The sequence below is a fragment of the Vigna unguiculata genome, chromosome 7, assembly GCF_004118075.2.
Source record: "Vigna unguiculata cultivar IT97K-499-35 chromosome 7, ASM411807v1, whole genome shotgun sequence".
Taxonomy (NCBI): domain Eukaryota; kingdom Viridiplantae; phylum Streptophyta; class Magnoliopsida; order Fabales; family Fabaceae; genus Vigna; species Vigna unguiculata.
In genome coordinates, this window is record NC_040285.1 from 31484345 (window position 1) to 31506107 (window position 21763).

The 21763-nt window shown below is 29.1% G+C and overlaps 2 protein-coding genes across 2 annotated transcripts; one reads left to right on the top strand and one right to left on the bottom strand.

Annotated features, from left to right (window-relative positions):
- Positions 1–4736: 4736 nt before the first annotated feature.
- LOC114192342 lies at positions 4737–5246 on the top strand. Its single transcript, XM_028082037.1, has one exon. The coding sequence runs from the start codon at positions 4859–4861 to the stop codon at positions 4997–4999; it is 141 nt and encodes a 46-aa protein (XP_027937838.1). The 5' UTR covers positions 4737–4858; the 3' UTR covers positions 5000–5246.
- An 8348-nt stretch (positions 5247–13594) lies between these two features.
- Positions 13595–14953, bottom strand: LOC114192812 (protein HAPLESS 2-like). Its single transcript, XM_028082633.1, has 3 exons — positions 14774–14953; positions 14573–14673; positions 13595–14475 (listed from the first exon to the last, which is right to left on the bottom strand). Exons 1-3 carry the CDS (start codon positions 14869–14871, stop codon positions 13931–13933), a joined length of 744 nt encoding a protein of 247 aa, XP_027938434.1. The 5' UTR covers positions 14872–14953; the 3' UTR covers positions 13595–13930.
- Positions 14954–21763: the final 6810 nt, after the last annotated feature.

Here is a 21763-nt window from a genome sequence, read left to right on the forward strand (position 1 = left end):
CATTTTCAATCAATATGAATTGCTTCTACAGGACTCCCTTGCTGTTCTTTGAACTTTACGATGTGTGGCCACATCAAATGGGAATCACTTGCATAATCTATCAATTCTCTGCTAACTTCCAATTAGTTCTTTACAGACACTTAAGTACGTGTAACTAGAACACAGAACCTAAACTAGCTTTAAGTAACTGGAGTTACTTAGTGTTATCCAACATTCTGAGGCAATAAAATTTACTCTTTGGTAAATTAATTCATAGTTCTTGTTATACCTTTAATTTTTGCTGCATTTCTGGCCAATTATTTATCAATCCCGTTTATTATGAGCTTGATGAAGGTGGGGTTTGATTTTATGATTCTATTTCAGCATTTATAATCGAGGTGGTAAGTTCTTTTCTTTTTATCAGTAGAAAATTGAGCCAAGAGCAAGAAAGGTATCTTGCAGGGAGAAATGCTCTATTAGGCTCTTAGACTATATTTGGATAAAAATTGAGAATACAATTAAATCACATCAGTAAATTTAACATCATATGCAATAAAAAACTTTGCACATTAGATTTGCCAGTATTTTTACTTGTATGCTTTTCAAGTTTTTTATTTCTATCTGATATACTTTATTTTTACATTTACACACTGACAAGAATAAAAATATATACTTTTGAACTCTCACGAGTGTCATCGAAACACGCACATAGACTTCAGAGAGAGATTATATAAGAACCTTGAATGATAGTATAAATGTGTTCCTCGATGAATGCAGAAAAAGTCTTGATGTAGCAGATGAATCCCCACGGAGGAATGAAGATTATAATTATGGTACTCTAGAAAGACCCAACAAGTTTGTCTGTATTTTGGATATCAAAATTATTTATCTTGATGAGATAGAACGACTTTTGATCTGAAAAGAAAGATAAACAAGTGTGATGGAGATGTAAGAGGAATCTTTTGACCGCACGTGTGAAGCTGCTTTTTTCTAAGAAATGTTGAGAAGGTGTTGAATTATGGAAATGGTGATAAAAATAACATAACACTATCTTAGAATGACACCTTTTATATTTTCCTTCTTTTCTGGCCAGCTGTTATCCCATCATGACTTAAAACTCCATGTTGCCTTTAGACTTTAGAGAGGCCACGAAAAGACCTTGTAACTTCTCACTTTCTATTTCTCGTTTCGTTGCTACTTCACGGAGTGAATTATGGTAACTTCTTGTCAATGGATGACCATTTTACCTGAAGATATGATCCAACTTTGGATCTTCAAAAGTTTAGCACTTTAATAATTTCCTCGTACTCTTTCTCCTCAAATTACGGGATAATAATTGGATTACATTATTTTTTTTAGGAGTAGTTGAGGTAACACACTTATCACTAGATGTGAGAGACAACAGTTATTTATGTATGGCTAAAAATGACTCTGCTAAAGCAAATTATATCAACATGATTATTGTATAACCAAATAGAAGAAGTATTAGTTGTCACTGCCAATCTCAATATGTTGGTAAGAATCCTCATCAATAACTGTGGCTTCAATTCTAAAGTTGCAAATACATCTTGGTAACAGAGTCAATTGATCTGTCATTGTTACATAACCAGCTATGAACCATGTTTGTGTACATAGTAAATTAGCTGGTATTGTGTCCGTACACAAGTGAAACTGTAATTGTTACGTAACTAGTAAACCACAGTGTGAGTTTATGATTACGCTTAAGGAAGGTGTGTGGAAGAAATTTACGTTCCCATCTGTGATCTGTTGGAGAGAGAGGACAGTGTTCCGAATAAAGAATGCAGGAAAATTAAAATCCTTCACAGATGTTGTGGTGAAGAAACATGTGGTGAGTTTGTTCCGTACTAAACAAGCATGAAGAAGAGAATGGAAATGGGGTAGTGGCTTAATGACTGAAAGTACACGTGACTATTAAATTACTATATATGTTGATTATACCGCAGGCAATGGTATTGTGAATCACGAGAACTTCACGTGTAACTCTGACCTCCTTGTTCAGTACAACCGACCAATTTTTTTTTAGCTTCAAGATATGCTGTGTTTGGACCACTTTGATCACAGAGCATTTCAGACATTAATGTTATCACCTCTGTCTCTAATGCTGTTAAGTTCCCACTGTTTCTCAATTACAAAGTTCTGCACCCATGGCTCAAACCAATATAATAAAGTTATAATTTTTATGAGGGTCCAATGCACACGTTTAAATATTTTCAAATCACCATTTCTCTAAGAAAATGAAGTTACCTAGAAAACCTCATTGTTCAAATTAAACGACCCCAGTTTGGTTTCGGATTTCTTATGAGTGATGAAATCTTAGCAAAGTGATGCTGTTTGAATTTCGATAATTTTGTGTAGGGAATGATGCTGAGTCTGCTATATGTTACTGTGAAAAATAGAAGAAAAACTTGGCATGTTAACCTTGACAAGAATTGATTGATGCAAATAAACCGAGGGGATACACAATGAAATATGTGAAGATCTACCGGTTTCTGAGACAGGATCAGATAAAGCTTTTGCAAAATTTTGTTGGGGATTTGTGCATAATTTCACGGTAAAGAGGAATTTTGTGTCAAATCAACGTGATTGAGAAAAGAAAGAAGGAATTGTTCTAAAATTGAAAGAATAAACTGAAACAAGAAGCAATACTAACGCGGGAATAGAACAGTAGTCTATTAGGGGGAAAGTGGTAAGAAAACTCTGTAGTTACTGTTCAAAACGCGTGAGAGGAAGAAACATGAGATTGTATATATTAAGAAGAGTTTTTCTCTCATAAAAAGTTTAATTTGATAGATAATTTCTATTCAATGTGTTGTCACAAGGAATATAGGACATTCATTTCTCTGAACAGGGAATGGAAAAAGAAAATAAAGCTTCGTTTATGAATTATAAAAATTGAAAAAACAAAGATTAAATCATTCAATTTATTCATGAATTCTAAACTAATTTTTTAAAGTATAAAAGAGGAAGTTTTTGGATTAGTTTATAGATGCATAAAACGTTACTGAGGTGTAGCAGGTGTAATACTGAGGTGAGAAGAAGAAGCTGGTAGAAGCAACAAATTGCTGACAAGCGCATTATTCAATATCAAATGCTTAAAATCTCATAAAGACCAAAGCAAAGAAGGAATAAAATAGTAGCACAGATTATTATTTAGAACAAGTCTTTGGAAAAAGGTTAGCATTTGGGAAGAGCACGAGGTAGAGCAAGTGGGTGATCATCCTCTGCAATCTATGACTAATTTAGTAACTCACTGAACTGGCTTTTTATCACATTTCAATAAAAATTTATGCCCCTTCTTATGGAATCTTAGTCAAAAACTTGAAACTTACGTCCTTGGCTACTTTTATTGGGCATATGAGATGCTGCACAACAAAAACAAAAGTTTCTCCCTTTTGTTTCATCTACTTAGCAAAATACTTTCAGGCCTGTGCAAAAGTCACTTTAGCTTATTTTTATATCTTTTCTGGGAAGAGATACCAACAAGGATTTATCTGGATTTCTTCCTGTAAGGTGAAACAAAAATACAGTGTGAAGGGGCAGAAATTTCTGGCATGTGTACGAATCTTGTGATTCAAATCCATTGCTCATGCAAATATCTCATTACTGCTTCTATATTCTTGCTGTCTCCTCCAAAGCTGTCAGAGTCCTGTAACATATTCTGATATTCAGTTGGCTTGGATATCCATCATGCAGCTTTTTGCTGCACATTTTAAACTAAGCTCAACAAAAATCTCCGAAACCCCAAATTTTTAAATCTTCTAAACCAATGTACAGGAGCATGTTTTCATCTGTAATTATTATAATTTATTAAGCCTTCCTTTCTTTTAGTCAGTGAAATTGACATAAAGACATTAATCTCATATTATATGCACATATAATATGAGAGTGCACAGGGTATACTGTTTAGTGCAGATTGTTGAAAGCCACTGGTTTTCATGTAAGAAAATCTGAAGTGAATTTTACAAAAAATGAAGCCAAATCTAGTATACTATTGGTTAGGATGAGGTGAGGGTCATGACATTCTGTTTCTGAGAGATAACCCGAGAGGTTCAATAATTTATAGATTTTGTGGCATTGGATAAGCATGATTTTAAGCCATGGGAATGCAAAGTTTGATGCTGAAAGCTGGGGCCCTAATTATGTGCACCTTTTTTAGATGAAGTCAAGGTAGTAGTAAGTTAGTCCATTATGATGTGAAAAAAAAAAAAACCTTTGTAATGGTTGTTGTTACGAACTGATATATATGTAGGATTGAACAGAGCTTTACTTACCCAACTTCCTGATCCACGACTCACTTCCCTGATAATGTGGATCCAGGGAAAGATAGAAAGAAAGAATGAGAAAAAGAAGAAAAAGGAGAAGGCTTTTTGAGTTTTGTCCTAATGGGCAACCATAAACTCCTCCATCATGCACAAGATTAAGGTAAGGTTATAAAGTAAAGTAAAATAAAAGGGGTTGAAAAATTGGAGACCCATGATGTTGGTGGGTGGTGGGTAGACATAGGATGATAGAGTGTGACATGGCAATGGAAGAAAGAGAGGGGTGGCTGAATTGCTTGGGTTGTTTTTATCAATTCCCGGTTATTGGGGTAAGGATTCCCAAAGGGTGAGGTGGGGCCCAATTGCTGTTTGTCTGGTGGGTTTAGAGGCACTGCACGCCCTTTCATGCCCCATCGCTGCCTCTTTACTAGACCAATGTGAGATAGGACCACAACCTCAACCACTTCTATAAGAACCCCTCATCCCTCACTCACTCACAACACAACTCAACTTCAAAACTTCAAAGCTTCAAAGCTTCAACCTTTAACTTCATCAAACCTTAAAACAAAGGGTAACCCCACAATAATTAACTCTGCAAAATGAAGATGGCTAGTCCTTCCATGGGAGGTTCTAAGAGAAGGCTCTCAGGAAGAGGGCTTGGAGGTGCCCTCAGAGAGCAAAGGGCAAGGCTATACATAATCAGAAGGTGTGTGGTCATGCTCCTCTGCTGGCATGACTAGTACAGCTACTACTACTCCTACTATTACTACTTCACCTCTTCAAAAATCCAACCTTGATTCCATCACTGTGGAAAACAAGATTGGTTGTTTCTCTCCTCTTTATTCTTCTCTTCCTTTCATTCATAGTGTGTATATAGCTGACAGCTGGTTATTGTGGAAGAAGAGTGTTAACAATTTTTTGTATGGCTTCGCGTTATGTACATCACAATAACACAGAATTATTTATAACAATTTCAATTTTATCATATACATTCTCTGTTTATTCTCCTACTGTTTCCGTTTTTTCTTTAGCTTTCTTTTCTGTTCTTCTTTATTTGATGCACTGATTCACTGGGATCATTCTCGTACCCTCCAGGGTAATTCATTTAATGTTTCTTCTAGTGTTCTTCATCTCTCTTGTTCTCTCACTTTCTCCATGTTGGTTAGATCCACTTGGAGGAAATATTATTTCAAAAAATACAGCATATTATAGTTAACAGCTTCTGCATATTCAGAATCTATAGAACAAAATTTGTATCTTAATATCATCTTTTATGAGTTCACTCTGACATGCCAATTTTGAAGAGTGATTCTAGTTAAGGAACATGAGTCCCCCAAAATCCCTTTCTCAACAGAATTTTGTACAGTTTTCTTACGAAGAGGCTTTACCTTGCCATGTAAATATGGTGCTTAATTTCTTCCCACAGATTTGGAAACTGGGAAAGAATCTTCTGACATGGTGATAGCTGGGAATATTCAAGAGAAAGAAGAGTTAATCCGAATCCAAATTATATTTTGAAGTCTTTGAATTTCCGCAATTTCACTGAACTGCAATAGTTGTACACACATAAATTTCATATTTTACAGCAGTTGTGTGTATGAAGGCTCTTAATTAACTCGTTAAAACTACTGTATACAGAAATTTTTGGCTTATGAAATTTACTTAGAGAGAACGAGTTACCTTCCGAAAAAATAGTTTAATACAGTGTAAAAGGTAATATAAAGATTTAATCTTTTTGCTAACTTTATTAGCATGAAACTTTCACCTAAGCTGAAAAAAAAGTAGACATGACATGGAGACATAGGTGTTGTTGGTTAAGACTTAGATGTCATGGTGAGCAATAATGAAAAATTAATGAAAAAAGAGAGCTTAAGAAAGAAAAAGATGTTATATAAGTGAGTTTAAGGTAATAGGAAGTGGTTTTGAATAATTATTGGCATGGTGTAGGCCCTGTTAATCATTTGAAGTAAAGATTTTGTTGATGACTGAAAAATTGGAATAGTTAGCACACAGTTGTAACATTTTATATGGATGGATTTTGGAATCTACCTTTTTATCTTTTACCTAAAAGGGCGGCATCTATAAAGTGTTTGCAGCTTGAACTCAAAGCGTTACACTGTTCGTTTTTCAACCTAAATTGATGTGCTACTTCTTCCATTATTTCGGCCTTTCAAAACAAGTTTTCACGAGTTTCAGTTTTTTTTTTTTTTGTTTTATTTTTCTGTCTTTCTTTCGTATTATTAAAATATATTCATTTTGATATTTTAAAATATATTTAAAACTTGTTTAATATATGAGGATAAATACATTGGACGACACATCTAGCAGAAAGTCTGAAGTTAGTTTTTACACATTGAAAGATTGTCATTAAATTCCAAAGTTTGTTAGTTATTTGTAATTAAGTCTTTTGATTAGGCTATCAGAATTTGGTTAAACTAACTGAATATTGTTTAAAAGTTTTAAATAATTCAGAAATTTATGAATCATCAAGCAAGTGATTTGATCTTTCAACCGTTTAAAACTTTTTAAATAGGTTCCGTAATCATAATTAAGAAATGTTTGGTCTAATTTTGACAGGATTTTAATTCAAGGATATTAAAAATATTTTATAATTTTAGAGAATCAACTATAGATATTTAAAGTATACCTAACTCATTTTTTTAAAATCAAATTGAACTAGTACATGAATATGCATGTCATCAATAAGTGCTTCAATCAACTTAAGATTTAAGCTTTAGTTATATATACTTGGATGAAAATAACTTGTTATTTAATGGAGTTCCCTCAAATTTGAACATGGTGACAAAAAATAAATATTTAATATAATTTGAAAATTGTTTAAAAAATAATAAATGCATGCTATTTAACGATTTAGTCATTTTGTAAAAGCAAAAAAGCAACCACTTACGATGGTATTGGGAAACATGAATTGAGTTAAAACTCCATAGGTAGGACAAAGACATTTGGTTGGTGTGCACATGAATAACCTTGTTCTCCCATCTTAGTGAAATGGAGAGAGCAATTATCCTCTTTGTCTTCAACCTAACAACATTAGATAAACTTTTTTAATCACAATATATTATTTTAAATCAAAGTATTAAAATAAAGTGTTTCCTTCTTTTTAAAGTCTCAAGGGGAAAGAAGTGACTTCTTTTTGTCCAGAAGGAAAAAGAAAAGAGAAAAAAAAAGTGTTTCTGTTCAATTTTTTGGTGAGAAAAAAAAAAGGTGTCTAAATTAAAACTCTAGACACCGCACTTTTAGCTAAACCAAGCAACAAAAAGGTTGAGTTTACGGTCAAATCTTTATGGAAGGTGGGCCTTGCTGAATTATTGGCTTTGAGCCCACTTTCACGTGTGCCACGTATCCACTTGAATGGGCCTACTTCTTTTACTTATGCATCTAATTCATCAATATTCACCAAAAAAAAAAATAAAGAAAAAACTATCATCACCACATGAAAAATGATGAATAAATACAAAACAAATGAATGGGGTGGTGACCCGTTGAAGTTGTATGAAAGTATTACAATCCACAAATTATATTTGTAAACAAATACGTATTATCATGTGTAATTCTAAAAAAGAAAATACGACTCCAGAAAAAAATAGTCTCAAAATCACAATAAATTTTATATCGCTGTATAGTTTTGTTTTTTTGGATAAGTGTCTTAAAAGAATATGCAAATTGGCTCCACAGTGAATAAGGATAAAATAGTAAAATGACTGTAAAATTGTTTTTCTTAGGTGGTTTAGTTTTTTTTATTTTATTTTGTATGAATTAGTTGTTGAATACTCATATCAACTATGTCTTTTTGAAAGTTAAGATGTGACAAAAATGGAGTTATGCAACAATGATTAAATTTAACGATTCACCTAATAATGAAAAACGATTTTAAGACTGAAGATTTATTACTTAACAACATAATTATAGTGGCGCAGGCTTTTGTCGGTGTGCAATTAGGGCAACATTGTAAATAAGGGTAGCTCAATGGGTTGTTTCTCAAATTAAAATGAAAACGAAGGCGACGGATAAAATAATTTGAATAAACCAACTTTTTTAAGATTCTTTGAATATGTTTTATTTAAATTTTAGATTAGAAATTAATAACATAATTAAACTATTTATTATATTTAATTATAATAGTATAAATTTGATACTAATTGGTAATCAATAAATATACATATGAATATTTGTTTTACGGCGGGTACTTCCCTTAATTATAAATATACTGAAATTATGAATATGAATATAATAATAACTATAAAAAATTCTCAATATGTATCTTTATACTGAAATTTTTAGTATAAAACATTCAAAAGTTCTTTATGAAAAGTGATCAATAATTTTATATTTACCAAAATTGTAAAAATCAATCTAAATCTTAATACAATATTATTTTAATTGGATTCAAGTTTTATATTAAATTAAAATTAATTCACCACAAAAAAATCTTTAAACAACAACAATTTTTTTTTAAAAAAAATTAATTATTATAACGACAGATATTAATCTAAGAACTAAAAATTATTTGTATATCTAAAATAATATCTATTATGTATAAAGGAAATATAACTGGTAAATGAATTAAACTATAAATTGACCTCTAATATTAGTTACTTAAATTTTAATTATTAAAGTAAGTAGTGTCTATCTTGATCTGTAATTAAAATCAATTTAGAGTTTAATTCAAATTGATTATAATTTTTTTATATTTATAATAGAAATTATTTAATATGAAAAATAATTTTTTAGTTTATAAATTGATATCAAAATTAGTCAATGTAGTTTTTTTCAAAAACATAATAATTATAAATTATTTTATTTATTTATTTGAAATATTAAAATTATAGAAATCTTATGTTTAAACATTTAATACAATTAAAATTAGTATTTTTTATAATCAAACGTACTGATTACAATAAACAAATACAATACACTATATCATATTTTGTGAGTAAATATCCTCGTATAACGGACGAGTTCCTAATACAAATATGAATATTAATAAAATAATATTTAGTAAAATTTAGCCTTAAATATGTTTTTTAAGTATGCTCCACATATTTGTCTTTTCCAACAAAATTTCACGAATTGTATGAAATTTCAAAGGGCCAAATCATTAACTGAAATGAAAATTTAAAATTTTGAAAGAATAAAACTGTGAAAGCATTGTTGAATGGTGTGGATGAGAATATATTTTAGCTCAATGATGGAAATAAAAAAAGACAAGTTGAAGAGAACAAAATATCAAGAATATTGAAAGCATCCATTGATCTCTGAGTCCATAGAAAAGGATCTAATTAATAATCATATGATTTCTAGCACTTTCCTTTTCATCTCTTTCTATCATATTTATAATGTGTAACTATACTAACTTAATTCTACCATCTTAACCTAACTTGGATCTAGGATGACACGTCACTTTTTCTATACTCTTTCAATTTTTAATGTGATTTTTTTTTTTCTGATTCTTAATTTGAAATATGTGTTTAATTTTGGTTTTGCTAAAATCAAATTTGTCGCTTATTTCTTTTATAATGAGATTATCCGTGTATCACTGTTTGTATTGTATTGACGGTGTTAACATACATCAAATCACATCTGCTATAATATATAATGGTATCACCTTTAAAAAACTAGAAGACAAAGGGTTTAGACTGAAAAAGTAGACATAACTAATTTTGCAGGTAGGCACTACAGTATAAAACATATATTAGATTAGATTAGGTTTAGTTGCATTGCATAGGATAAAAACCACGGAATTTTGTTTTGGATAATTTTAATTACAAAACTATAAAGCTCATTGAAGAAAAATTTCGCAATAATTAACATATATAATGAGCTTATCGATGTAATATTTGATATCATAATATTAATACTAAATCCAGGACTCTGTAGTCCTAACCAAAACATCTTAAACTATTAGTTCGGTATATGAGAGAGACGTCTATATTATTTCACTACCAAAATCAAAAGAAATTTATAAAATCTTTTCTCTCTTAATTTATTGAGATATTTTTCATAGATAAAATTTAAAGAAATACTATAAAGAACACAATATCGATGAGTGTTTTTTTTTTACCAATCAACTTTGAAATTCATATACATAATAAAAATAAATTATAATGTGTTAATAAATTATTCTCGACTTATTTTAATAACAATCTGAATTTACAAAAATATATTACACAAATTTTATATATATATATATATATATATATATATATATATATATATATATATATAATCATCCCTATTTTGCACTCATTCTTAGAGCAACGTGTATGCACAAATATTTATTATAATTCATTTACTTCAAATAATATCCTACTGCAGGATGAGAATATTGGAAGTGCATGCAGAATGATGAGTTATATATATATATATATATATATATATATATATATATATATATATATATATATATATATATATTAAGATGAAGAAAGAAGTGTGCTATGTTGTGGATGAGAGGGGTGTAGGAGAGAGAATAGTGGGGTGTTTGGTTGGGTCAAATAAGGTTTAGGGCACCCACGTGCGCCACCCTTATCACAAAACCCCACTGCGTCCTTTTGATTCTTTTCCAGTCACACCATGTCTCTTCTCTTGTCTTGGTCCCCTCCAGTTTTCATACATCCCCCTCTCCTCATTTTGTATGCACCCCTTCCTTCTCTTATCCACTTATAAAAGCCATTATCATCTTATCAACAAATACTTAATCATCACTCAACTTTTCTCTTATTTCATCACCTATTAAAACCTATAAGTAAAAGTGCTTCATTGTTTCCCCCGAAAACAGGGAGAAGGAAGAAAGCGTAAAACAAAAAGTGTCGTTTCTTGTAAATATAGAATATACGTGTTCACAGAGTAAGCATAAATTATATTAGATGATGTTAAACAGACAACAACAATTGTGCTGGGTGTTGATGGTTTCTGACTCCTAACGTAATGACATTCCCTGCACTGCACCTCAACTAATAAAATACCGCTTAATCATGATTAGTAGTGATTACCTAACGAAGGTTATTTGAATCTTGAGATTTATATATTATTTCATAGGTCATAGCACAACATGTATGATGCAATTGTTGACATGGTAATTATAAAAAAAACAGTGACACCTTGTTGTTCCTTGGATCCAACAAGCGTATAACTAAGACGTTAGGGCTGTAGTGAAAATGTGCAGGAAGATGATTTTGGTCTATAAACTACAAAATAAGTAATATGATTGCATTGGCTTATGTTGGGCAATGAAGTGAAGAAAAACAAGTTATAATTTTGCGGGTGGTCATTGTCTAAGCCAGATAATTTGTCTGTGAATAACAGCACAGGCAGCATTGTCTTTGGTCCGATAGCTAAATATTTTCAACACTATAAACTGACCATTGCCGGTTTAAATATGTTGCCTCGTGAAGAATTCAATAAGAATGAGAGACACAATTTCATTATGATTTGGATTGTCTCTTCTTCGATGACCCACCATTTTCTAATACAAAGACCACAAAAGAATCATTTATAGCGTCTGTCTCTCTTGTAGAATGAGACGTTAATTAAGATGAAGGGATCAAAGGTTAACAAATGTTTGCATTCGAGGTAAATCAAGACAAAGATAAGGGAAAAAAAAAGGTTATCAACTCATAATTATACATGATATACTTATGCATCGGAAAATACAGCTATTCTAGAGAAGAAACAAGATTAGCATGGCATTAGAAAGAACTATACACTATGCCTTAATTAAATGCCATATATTATTCCTTTTTTTTTGGGTCAAAGTAAAAAAAAAAAAAAAAACTTCAAAAATATGTTACTTTTGAGGGACACCCTGAAGTAGCTATAGGCATTAATGGTACCCCTGAAAATGAAAGCAAGCTCGTGCCCAGCTCTTGCAAGCCAAAACAAGCTGGAATAAACTGTAAGACTCTTGATGTTCATGAATCTGGCACCACTACAACATTTTTTTAGGGTTTATTGGTAGACAATGCATTTGAGTGTAGGGAATTTATACTTGAAAGTTCTTAGAACAGTAACGTACATGCGAATCTTTCGCTTCCACAGTAAGAAACATGTGTCTGGCTACATTTGAGCAAGTGAGGTCCACATCCAAGATCTTTGAACCTGGAAGGGACATACTACAATTTCACCACAACAAAAGCAAGGTTTTTGATTCAGCATGGTTGTCAAAGCATCGAAGCAAAACCTCACTGTCCTCCACCAAAACACAAGTGGTCAAAGAAGCAAAAGTTCTATTAATTTAGTCCTCATACTAAAACCAGAATTTCTCAAAAAAATAATCGCAGATATCTTTGCTTCCCATCTGAGGTGAACAACCACGTTATAGTCAATCGCATCAGAGGGCTTTGGAACAATGTTGTGCAGCTAAAACAGAAGAATAAGAACTCTGTAGGTAGTAGCAGCAGCTGTCCTAGTTAATGTCACAAGACTTTCAAGTGTGTGAAATTATTTCAGAGTGGTGCCAACAAGTAAGCATGCATCTATTGGAAACAAATCACATCAAATAAATATCTACTCCAAAGCATGTCATTAACCGGAGCAAATTAGATATTTGTTACCGTAGAAATAAAACCACAAATAGACGTTTCATATATTAGAATAATATTTCATTTGAATTTGGCATCTAGCAAATAACAGGCCAAAGATTAAATCATGGTTGAATGCTTAAAATGTTTCTGAGTGAAGAAAAAAGGGGTACAAATTATGATTGCAAAAGAACAGTTTACATTCTCATCCTAAAGCAAAGCAAAACACACGAGTAGAAAAACTTCTGTGGCAGATGATAAAAAAATTTAGACTTGCAAAGAAAGTTTTACCTGAGGAACGTGAAATGATTCTTGTCCTACATCAAGATTTGAGCATCGCTTTTCGATATGAGGAGGTTGACGAGTCACGGATTTGGGAGTGACTTGATCCACTTTCCGTATAGTTTTTTCTATAATTTTACTGGTCATTACATATTACTAAGTAAAATCCATGCTAAGAGTGCTCAAATGCACCCGAGTAATCCAATGATATTGTGATTCTTGTCCTAAATTATGTGCATATAAGTCAGACAAAATTTTGTTTGGAATTTTGATATATTATAACATCTCCTTAGTTAAAGCTTATTAAACTTCAAAACTTGTTACAGTAAACCCTTTAGATTTCAATATGGTTCTACTATTTTTAAAAGTTTTCAATTAGATTTCACTAAAAAAACGTAGCAATTTAGTCTGTTTCATTATATTACCAAAATGCTGTTAAAAAGATGAAGACGTGCAGATTTTTTTTAATGAGTCAGTCTAATTTTAAGTAATCAATCAACAACAACATCACTTTAATTTTTGTTAATTTAACAAAAGAGACTATTAAATCATATCTGCCAGAGCACAACACAAAATTATGAATGATCTTCTCCACAGCACAAGACCCTGTTACATCTCCAGTGGAGTTGAAAATTCATCTTCATTTACACTTGACACCAGTATTAGGAATGAACTTCTTCATGCTGCAAGCTGAAACTGGATATTTGCAATATCTTACAAACCCAACAATAAATTCTTAACATTCCAGATTCTCGTATATTCCAAACTTTTGTTTTTCATCCTGACAAATCAGAAACATACAGCGAGACAAAGTGGTTCGCATAAGAACCCTCCCTCAACTAAGAAATTCTACCTTCTCTGCCTCGGCAGAACTCTGTTCCTTCTAGATATACCTTTTCTTGCAAACTTAGATGTACGAATTACCTTTATGTCATTGATTGTGCCTATGTGGTTGCCATGCTTAATGGCATTGCTTGTGAAATTGGGCTCTCCAAGACTATGATTCCTTTTACTTTTACATCTAAGATCTCTACTAATTTCAACTCTAGCATGATGTCTCCTAGGTTCCAAACACTTCCTTAGGTGGGAGGCTTTATAATCTCTACTACGCGAAATTGATCTTATCCTTTTTGCAGATGTTGGAAAATGGTGCGAAAGACTTTCACCTGAGTAATCTTCTTCTCCTGAGTAGAATTTCTTTTTCATGTCCATTCTGACCTTTCTTCTTATTCTTCTTGTTCTCCTGATATTGTGTAGCTTAATACACAAGAAAGTGCAAGAATACTCCCAAACATGGAAACACGAAGAGAAACATGCCCATATCATTTTGCAAGAAGACCGGCAAAGACATCCACATATGCCCAATTTATGCACCAGATAGAAGAACAACAGAACTGCAAATAAACAGAACATACAAACCTAATTTCAGACATGTCAAATTAAATAGTGCCAGGTTCGTGTCAAGCACTACAACCAAACAGTTGAACTCACCAATGTACGATAGCATAAATACCATGGCTAATTTCAGGATATTGGCAATGCAAAAATTTTCGACATAGCACATGAAATCCCATGTTGGTCCACACACTGAGCTGAAACATATCCAGAGACAGATATATGAAGCATGAAGTGGTAGTGAAGAAATACATACATGAATGGTAGTGAGAGTAGAATAACCCTGCATGGTTTTACCTGCAAGATTTTCCAGAAAGAAATTCAATGGGAGAACTAAATAGTTTGCCAACAGCCTGTCCTAAGCCCGAAGCAAACGAGTCAATGACGTTGCCCATATTCAAGAATCAAAGAGCTGTAGGAGATATTCATGAACTGTTAATACTATTTATTACTAAACAGAAGTATTCAGTGAGGGTTAAGCAGAACACTGATGGGAATGCATTCAGGAAGAAGCAAATAAATATCTTTGATTTCAATATTATAGTCTGTGATTTCTCAATATCCAAAACCTAATTTTTCCACAATCTATGGGCATGGTTACAGCTTATAATTAATGTCTTTATATTTAACATAAAAATCAAAAACACATACATGTGTATATTAATTTATAGCAAACAGAGTAAATTAAAAGAGACTGGTGCATGAGCATAGCAGCATCTATGTTTTTTGTATGCGGTGTGGACAGTTATTGTTACTACACTATTGCATTTCTTGCTTTTCTTTAATTCTAACTTGTGTAACTCTAAACTAAATGAGGTTAATTGAGGGTTCTTCTCCGTTGAAAGAAACAAAGGACAACGCAACCCAATAACAACAAAATACAGAAGTACCTGTATGTGGATGAATAGTCAAAAAAATGTAACGTGATTGAACAAACACTGAGAAGAAGAAAAGATGTGAAAGAAGGTGGATAGGCTTCTATTGTAGGGCATTGATTCCAACATAAAAAATTAACATCATTTCTAACCACTTTATTGTCTCTCTTGTTCAGGATGCACCCACCATGATAAGAAGTTAAAGAAAAAGTGAAAAAAAATTGAAAAAGTGGTAACCGTTAAAATTTATTACATATTTTTCAAAGAAAGAAAAAACTGCCCACAAAAAAGCTTGGTCTAATACATTCATCATAACTGCCTGAAGAAGAAGAATCAATATTGAATAAGCACACTCTCGGGTTCGGAGTTTATAAGTGAATAATATCGAATAAATAAGAGTAAGTAAAATAGATAATCATGGTCGGATTCCAAATTAGAATTTTATTGATCTTTGATTCGATCTAAATTTATATTTTTTAATATAATATTTTTATTGTTAAAATTAGGAATTTATTAATATTTGATTCAATCTAAATTTATATTTTTTAATATTTATAAATTTATAAATATATTTTAAATTTTAAATTTATTTTTAATATAATATTATATTGTTAAAATTTAGTAATAAGCATATAAAATCATATTTAAATTACACATGTCTTTTATTTTAGTTAAAGATACATTACATTTATGTTATTATTATTTAAAAGAAAAATAATTTATTTTTATTAAAAACATAAATTTAGTATATGAATCCAATTAATTAAATAAGTTAAATGATTGAATAAAAATTTTAAAATACTAAATTCAGATTATACTGGATCGGGGATATTAGATCTAATTCGATTCAATTAATTCGATTCAACTTGACGTGTGTTTACCACTGCATACAATTGAATATAAAACATGGAAGAGAGGTTTGTGATGGGAGAAAAAAATCAAGTTATTCTTTTAAAAAAAAAAATTTTACATAGTAATAACTTTTATGTTTAGTTATATTGATAGGATAATTCTAGAAAAATAATAAGTTTAATTATTACATTAATTTTTGTTTAGATAAAATATTTAATTGTTTTATTTAATTATATATATATTTTTTTAAATCGAATAATGCTGGTCCTTCCTTATTTTAGTCTTAAGGAAGTTTAAATTGTAATGAGTTAATGGTGAATGACACGTGATATATACACGTATAGCTACAACCAAAATTCTTTAAACTTTTGTTTGGATTTGGGGATGCCACAAATTCGTAGGTGCAATGCAAATACACGCAATGAGTGGTATCCACACAAAGGAACAAACACAAACACTGCATTAGTGTGAAGATAGATTTGCATATAGGTTGGTTGTTTGCTTTAATGGTTTTGATAGGATATGCAGGTAATCATTTGAGAGAATGTACTGTTCATTTCAGTGAATTACTAAAATATCATTCATGTATACATGTTTCTTTAATAAATCAACCAATGATTTTTAGTTACCGGACTAAACTAATGGTTTTTAGTTACAGAATTAATATTAACAATAACAAATTATAATTTTATTTTTATTTTTAATTAATTTATAACAATATATAAAAAGAGATATCCTCTTTTGAGTCTACATTTTATATTTTCACTTTTATCCTTAATTATTATTTTAAAAATTAATTATTTTATAAATAGTTTATTTTTTAACCGTTATTCTAAAAAATTCTTATTATTTTAAAAATCTCATTTATCTTTAATAATTATTTTAAAAACCTCTTTTATGTATATATTTTATTTTTTAATTAACATTTAATAATTATTTTAAAAATTATTTATATATTCTTAACTCAAATCTTTATAAAAATTAAAAAATACAAATACACAATTGTTAGTTGTTATTCACTAGTATCAATAATAACAATAATGAATGTTGACACTAATTTAAATAATAACATAAAATAAATTAGTTTGGAAAATAATTTGAAATTTATTCCAATTTTTTTATTAATTTTATTTCCATTTTAAATATTTTTTCATTACAATTAAGAAATTCAATTCTATGTTAATATGACTTTTAATTACTATTTAGTTTAAATTTATTCACATTTCTACACGAGAGTAAATTGGTAATAATACATTTTTATCGATTAAAATAATTTTTTTAATTTAGCTCACATATTACATTATTCACAAACTTTTATTATACGTACTCATCCCTTCAAATCTCTTACTCTCTTCATCCCCTCACATCTACTCCATGATCCAAACACTACCTAAAATTGTTATTTTTCTTTTACATCACATATAGATATAACAAAGATTTAATTATTTTTATTTTATTACTATTATATTCATTATTGTTATTATTATTATTATATCTATTATTGTTGTTATTATATTTTTTATTTTAAAAATAAAATAAAATAGTTAAATCTCTTTTCTCTTGTCATACCTGATAATAGTTTACAAGAAATTCTAGTTATACCTATAGTTCTATGTAGAAGTATAGAAGTTCCATATATGTGCCACATGTTTTAGCTTGTTAGGTCATCACAAAGTTAAGGTTAATGTAACGGAAAGACCACCATTATCTAATTTTAAAAATTAGAATATAATTATATAAAATATACTAAAAAATAGTTAAACATTTAACATAAATATAGAAACTAATAATTAAAAAGATTAATTGTTACGCTACGGATAACATTTAAAAAAAAAATTCATAGTGGTCCGTGACAAAAAAATGATTCTCAATAATAACAATTTTTTATTTTGAAGACTGCAGAATGCACGCTCCCTGACGTGCAGAGACCAACCATTCTTCTTCTTATTCTTGGTGCTGGTCTATGAAACATTATGTTCAGCCTTTCTGACAGAATCATGTTCATAACAGACTGTTAGTTGTTTAACCACATCTCAAATACAAGATTGATACCATGAGTTTTATAAACAAATTTTATTGAAACATGTTATTTATTAGTGTATAAAAATTCCAAAGTGGTCAAAAAGTGATCAAACATACTCAATTTCAAATCATAAAAGTGATCAAAACGTGGTCAAATATACTTAATTATAAAAATATGTTGTTACTGAAATTTGATATAAAAATGGAAATGATAAGTTGGAAGAGATAAGTAGTCAAAAAGATTAGTATAAAATTGAAATTGTCGGAAAATGGTTTGTTAGATCAAACACAAATTTAAGTATATTTGAAAAATAAATATAAAAATTAAATGGTATACAAGTTTATTTATTTCTATACTTTATATTATGCTACTGATAATCAATTTATATTGTATATGATTGACAAATGATAACAACTTAAACTTAAAATAAGAATCAAATGTGAATATGTATAGATCGATTCCAGACAGAAATATATCCCACTTGCTAATACTAGATGTTTCTTTCCATTTATTTTTGTTACTTTGTTGAACTAACATTCATTACAAATCAAATTATATAATTATGAAACCAATTATTTTGTAACCAATATTCAAATAAAAATTTTGAGAAGTTATTAAAAAAATAATACTGTAATATTTTAATAATAAAATAGTTAAATTATAAATAAATTTTCTTTTAATCGAGGTTAATTTTATAAAAAACAATTAACTTTATTTTGTTTCTAAATTTATAAAAACTAATCTTCATTCTTTTTAAGATCAAAAGCCATATGACATATGATTGTTCTTAGTGAAAATTTTTGTATACATTTAGTCGATCATATTAAAAAACATAGTAAATTTATTTTTTTTATCCTTTTTGAGGTAGTTATTTGATACTACATGTGTACTCTATTGCAATGCATGTGGTTTGAATGTGCTCAAATTGAATCTTTGTTGTTATGTGATCAGAGTGATATGTTTAAATTTCTAATCAGGATTTCTTTTGTCTAAATAGGTCATTTGATAAAAAATACAGTTCAAAGAAACAATTGAGTAAAAAAATAATATAACTAAGGTAAGAGGAGCTAATAATAACTTTTTCATGTTTGATTTTACTATTATAATTGATTGCTTGATTTACTGTATATTAATTGTTGAATTGGTGTATTTCATCAGTTGATTTGGGAAAATTATGTTTGGTTAAAAAACTTTGTATATTTTGAAAACTATATCATAATAGAAGACTAGAAATACATATTATATATTATATATTTATGTGATGGTCTATTTCTTAATGCTTAAATTCTAATAGTTCAATTAATGGTATAAACCGACTAAATTAGAATGTTACACTCTTTTTTGATTATATTTCCTTATATATATATATATATATATATATATATATATATATATATATATATATATATATATATATATATATATAATGTAATAATTAATAATAAATGTATTTTTTTTGTTAATAGTTTATTATACTATGACTTTTTTACATTAATTATTTTTATTTTGATAATTATCAATTAATTTAAAAAGGAAAATAATTGTTTTTATTATTATAGAAAATTGGACAGATAGTTATTATAAACATGTGTTTCTTCCACTAATTAAAAGAATAACTCTAATTCAAAAAGTTTTAAATGGGAATCTCTATAACATTTTTCTTGCATAATTTTATTTCACTCGAAAACTTTTTGTCTATTTTTGTACTTATTATCGCTCTCATCTTCATTTACATATAAAATTATTTATGATCATTCAACATATAAATTATTTTGTCTATCGAATATTAGAATAATAGGTTCATGATAAAAAAATTATATTTACATGTGTATGTACAAGTGATAGTTCCTGCTATACACAAAAAGAAATAACATCAAATTAGATAGTTTTAAGTTTCATTTTTTATAAACTAATTGGAAATTTTCATGTTTCTATGTAAAAGCAAACCGAAATCATGGATTGCAAATAAATAAAAAGTATAATCAATTAATACTTTAGTATCAATGAACAAAATCTTTAAGGAGCAAGGTGGCTTCTTTATTGAAATAAAGTCACACGTGGGATCATTTGAAACTCTCGTATTTAAGTTAGTTTGATTTTTGTACATAGCATAGACGATTGATAGCATGTATGCTATCAATTTTATGTATTTTAAACTAACTTAAATATGTTTAGTGATGATTTTATACATCATTTTTGTAGATATTTGTACAAAAATAACGATTAAATATGTACAAAAATACATAGTACCATATGGTTTAATGATCCATTATTTTTTTAAAATAATGGAAAGAAATAACTCAACATGTTATTTTTGTATATAGTGACTAATTTTATGATAAAAAAAATGTTTAAAGACCAATTTAGAAACCAATTTTTAAATAAAGACTAATTTAGAGATCAATTATTTTGGTAGCCAGAACTTATGTAACTAATGTTTGTGACAAATTATTGAAAATCTTCACCAGCTTACCTTTTTTTTTTCCATTAATGGTGTTTTGACATCCATCCACCATGATCTTTTATATGATATACGTCGTTAGCGGATGACGGGATAAATTTTCCTTAAAATGATAAAATAATAGTAAGGAATAATGATAGATATTTAAAATACTTTAAATTTCACATTAATTTAATACTTATAATATATTAAATCGATTACATTTGAGAGTAAAACAACTTTTTGTTAAGTAAAACAACCTTTGATCTTCATGTAACGTTTTTCTAAATTTTGTTTCCCGAGTCTTCTTAATTACACTTTAAAAGATGATTTTCACTCTTATGTTAAACATTTCTTGATATTATTGATAATGTGTGATCATCTCTTTCTTATTCTTTTCATTAATTTATTTACCCTAATTTTCCATTTGATCCCTCTCAATTTCGATATGAATCACAATGAAATTGATTTGAAGGAAACATAAGCATTGGTAGAGACAGAACAGATTTGGCCAACTTATATATTTGTTGCTATCCGTCAGTCAAATTGTAGGCTTAGAAACAACAAACTAGTTTATAATGTTTAAGAAAAGTTGTAATATAACAAAACGAATGTAAGAAGTAATCATTTATTATTCCCCTGCATCTGAATTTGGAATGGATGTGTGTCAAAAGGTTTCTTCCTCCCTTCCTCTGTTTTCTCATAAATATAAATAAGTGCTTTCATTGCTATCCTTTATAAAATCAATTATGTACGACACATCATGAACATCCAAGAGGATGTTTAAAACAAAACAAGGATCTTACAACACAACCATAGCTGATAATCGAAGCAAGTGCTCTGGATTCTATTATGCTATCTCTTTCATTTGGTTTATAGAAAAAAAAAATAGAAAAAAGTAATTATAAAATTGAATATTTATTTATTTGATAAATTTAAAAAAATATTAAATAAAAGTGGAATAGGTTGACTGATTTATAATATTTATTATATCCTTAATCTTACATTATATAGTTTTTCGATTGGAGACTACAAAAGTTTAAACTAGCAATCTTATTATATACCAAATAATCAAATTCGATCTCATTTTCCACTTA

Bases quoted from the DNA above. Each gene is read 5' to 3' on its own strand.
- LOC114192812 (XM_028082633.1), bottom strand. From the start codon at position 14,871: ATGGGCAACGTCATTGACTCGTTTGCTTCGGGCTTAGGACAGGCTGTT. The intron at 14,674-14,773 runs GTAAAACCATGC...GATATGTTTCAG, and splicing joins CTTTCTGGAAAATCTTGCAG to CTCAGTGTGTGGACCAACAT. The intron at 14,476-14,572 runs GTGAGTTCAACT...GTTTATTTGCAG, and splicing joins ATTTATGCTATCGTACATTG to TTCTGTTGTTCTTCTATCTG.
- LOC114192342 (XM_028082037.1), top strand. From the start codon at position 4,859: ATGAAGATGGCTAGTCCTTCCATGGGAGGTTCTAAGAGAAGGCTCTCA.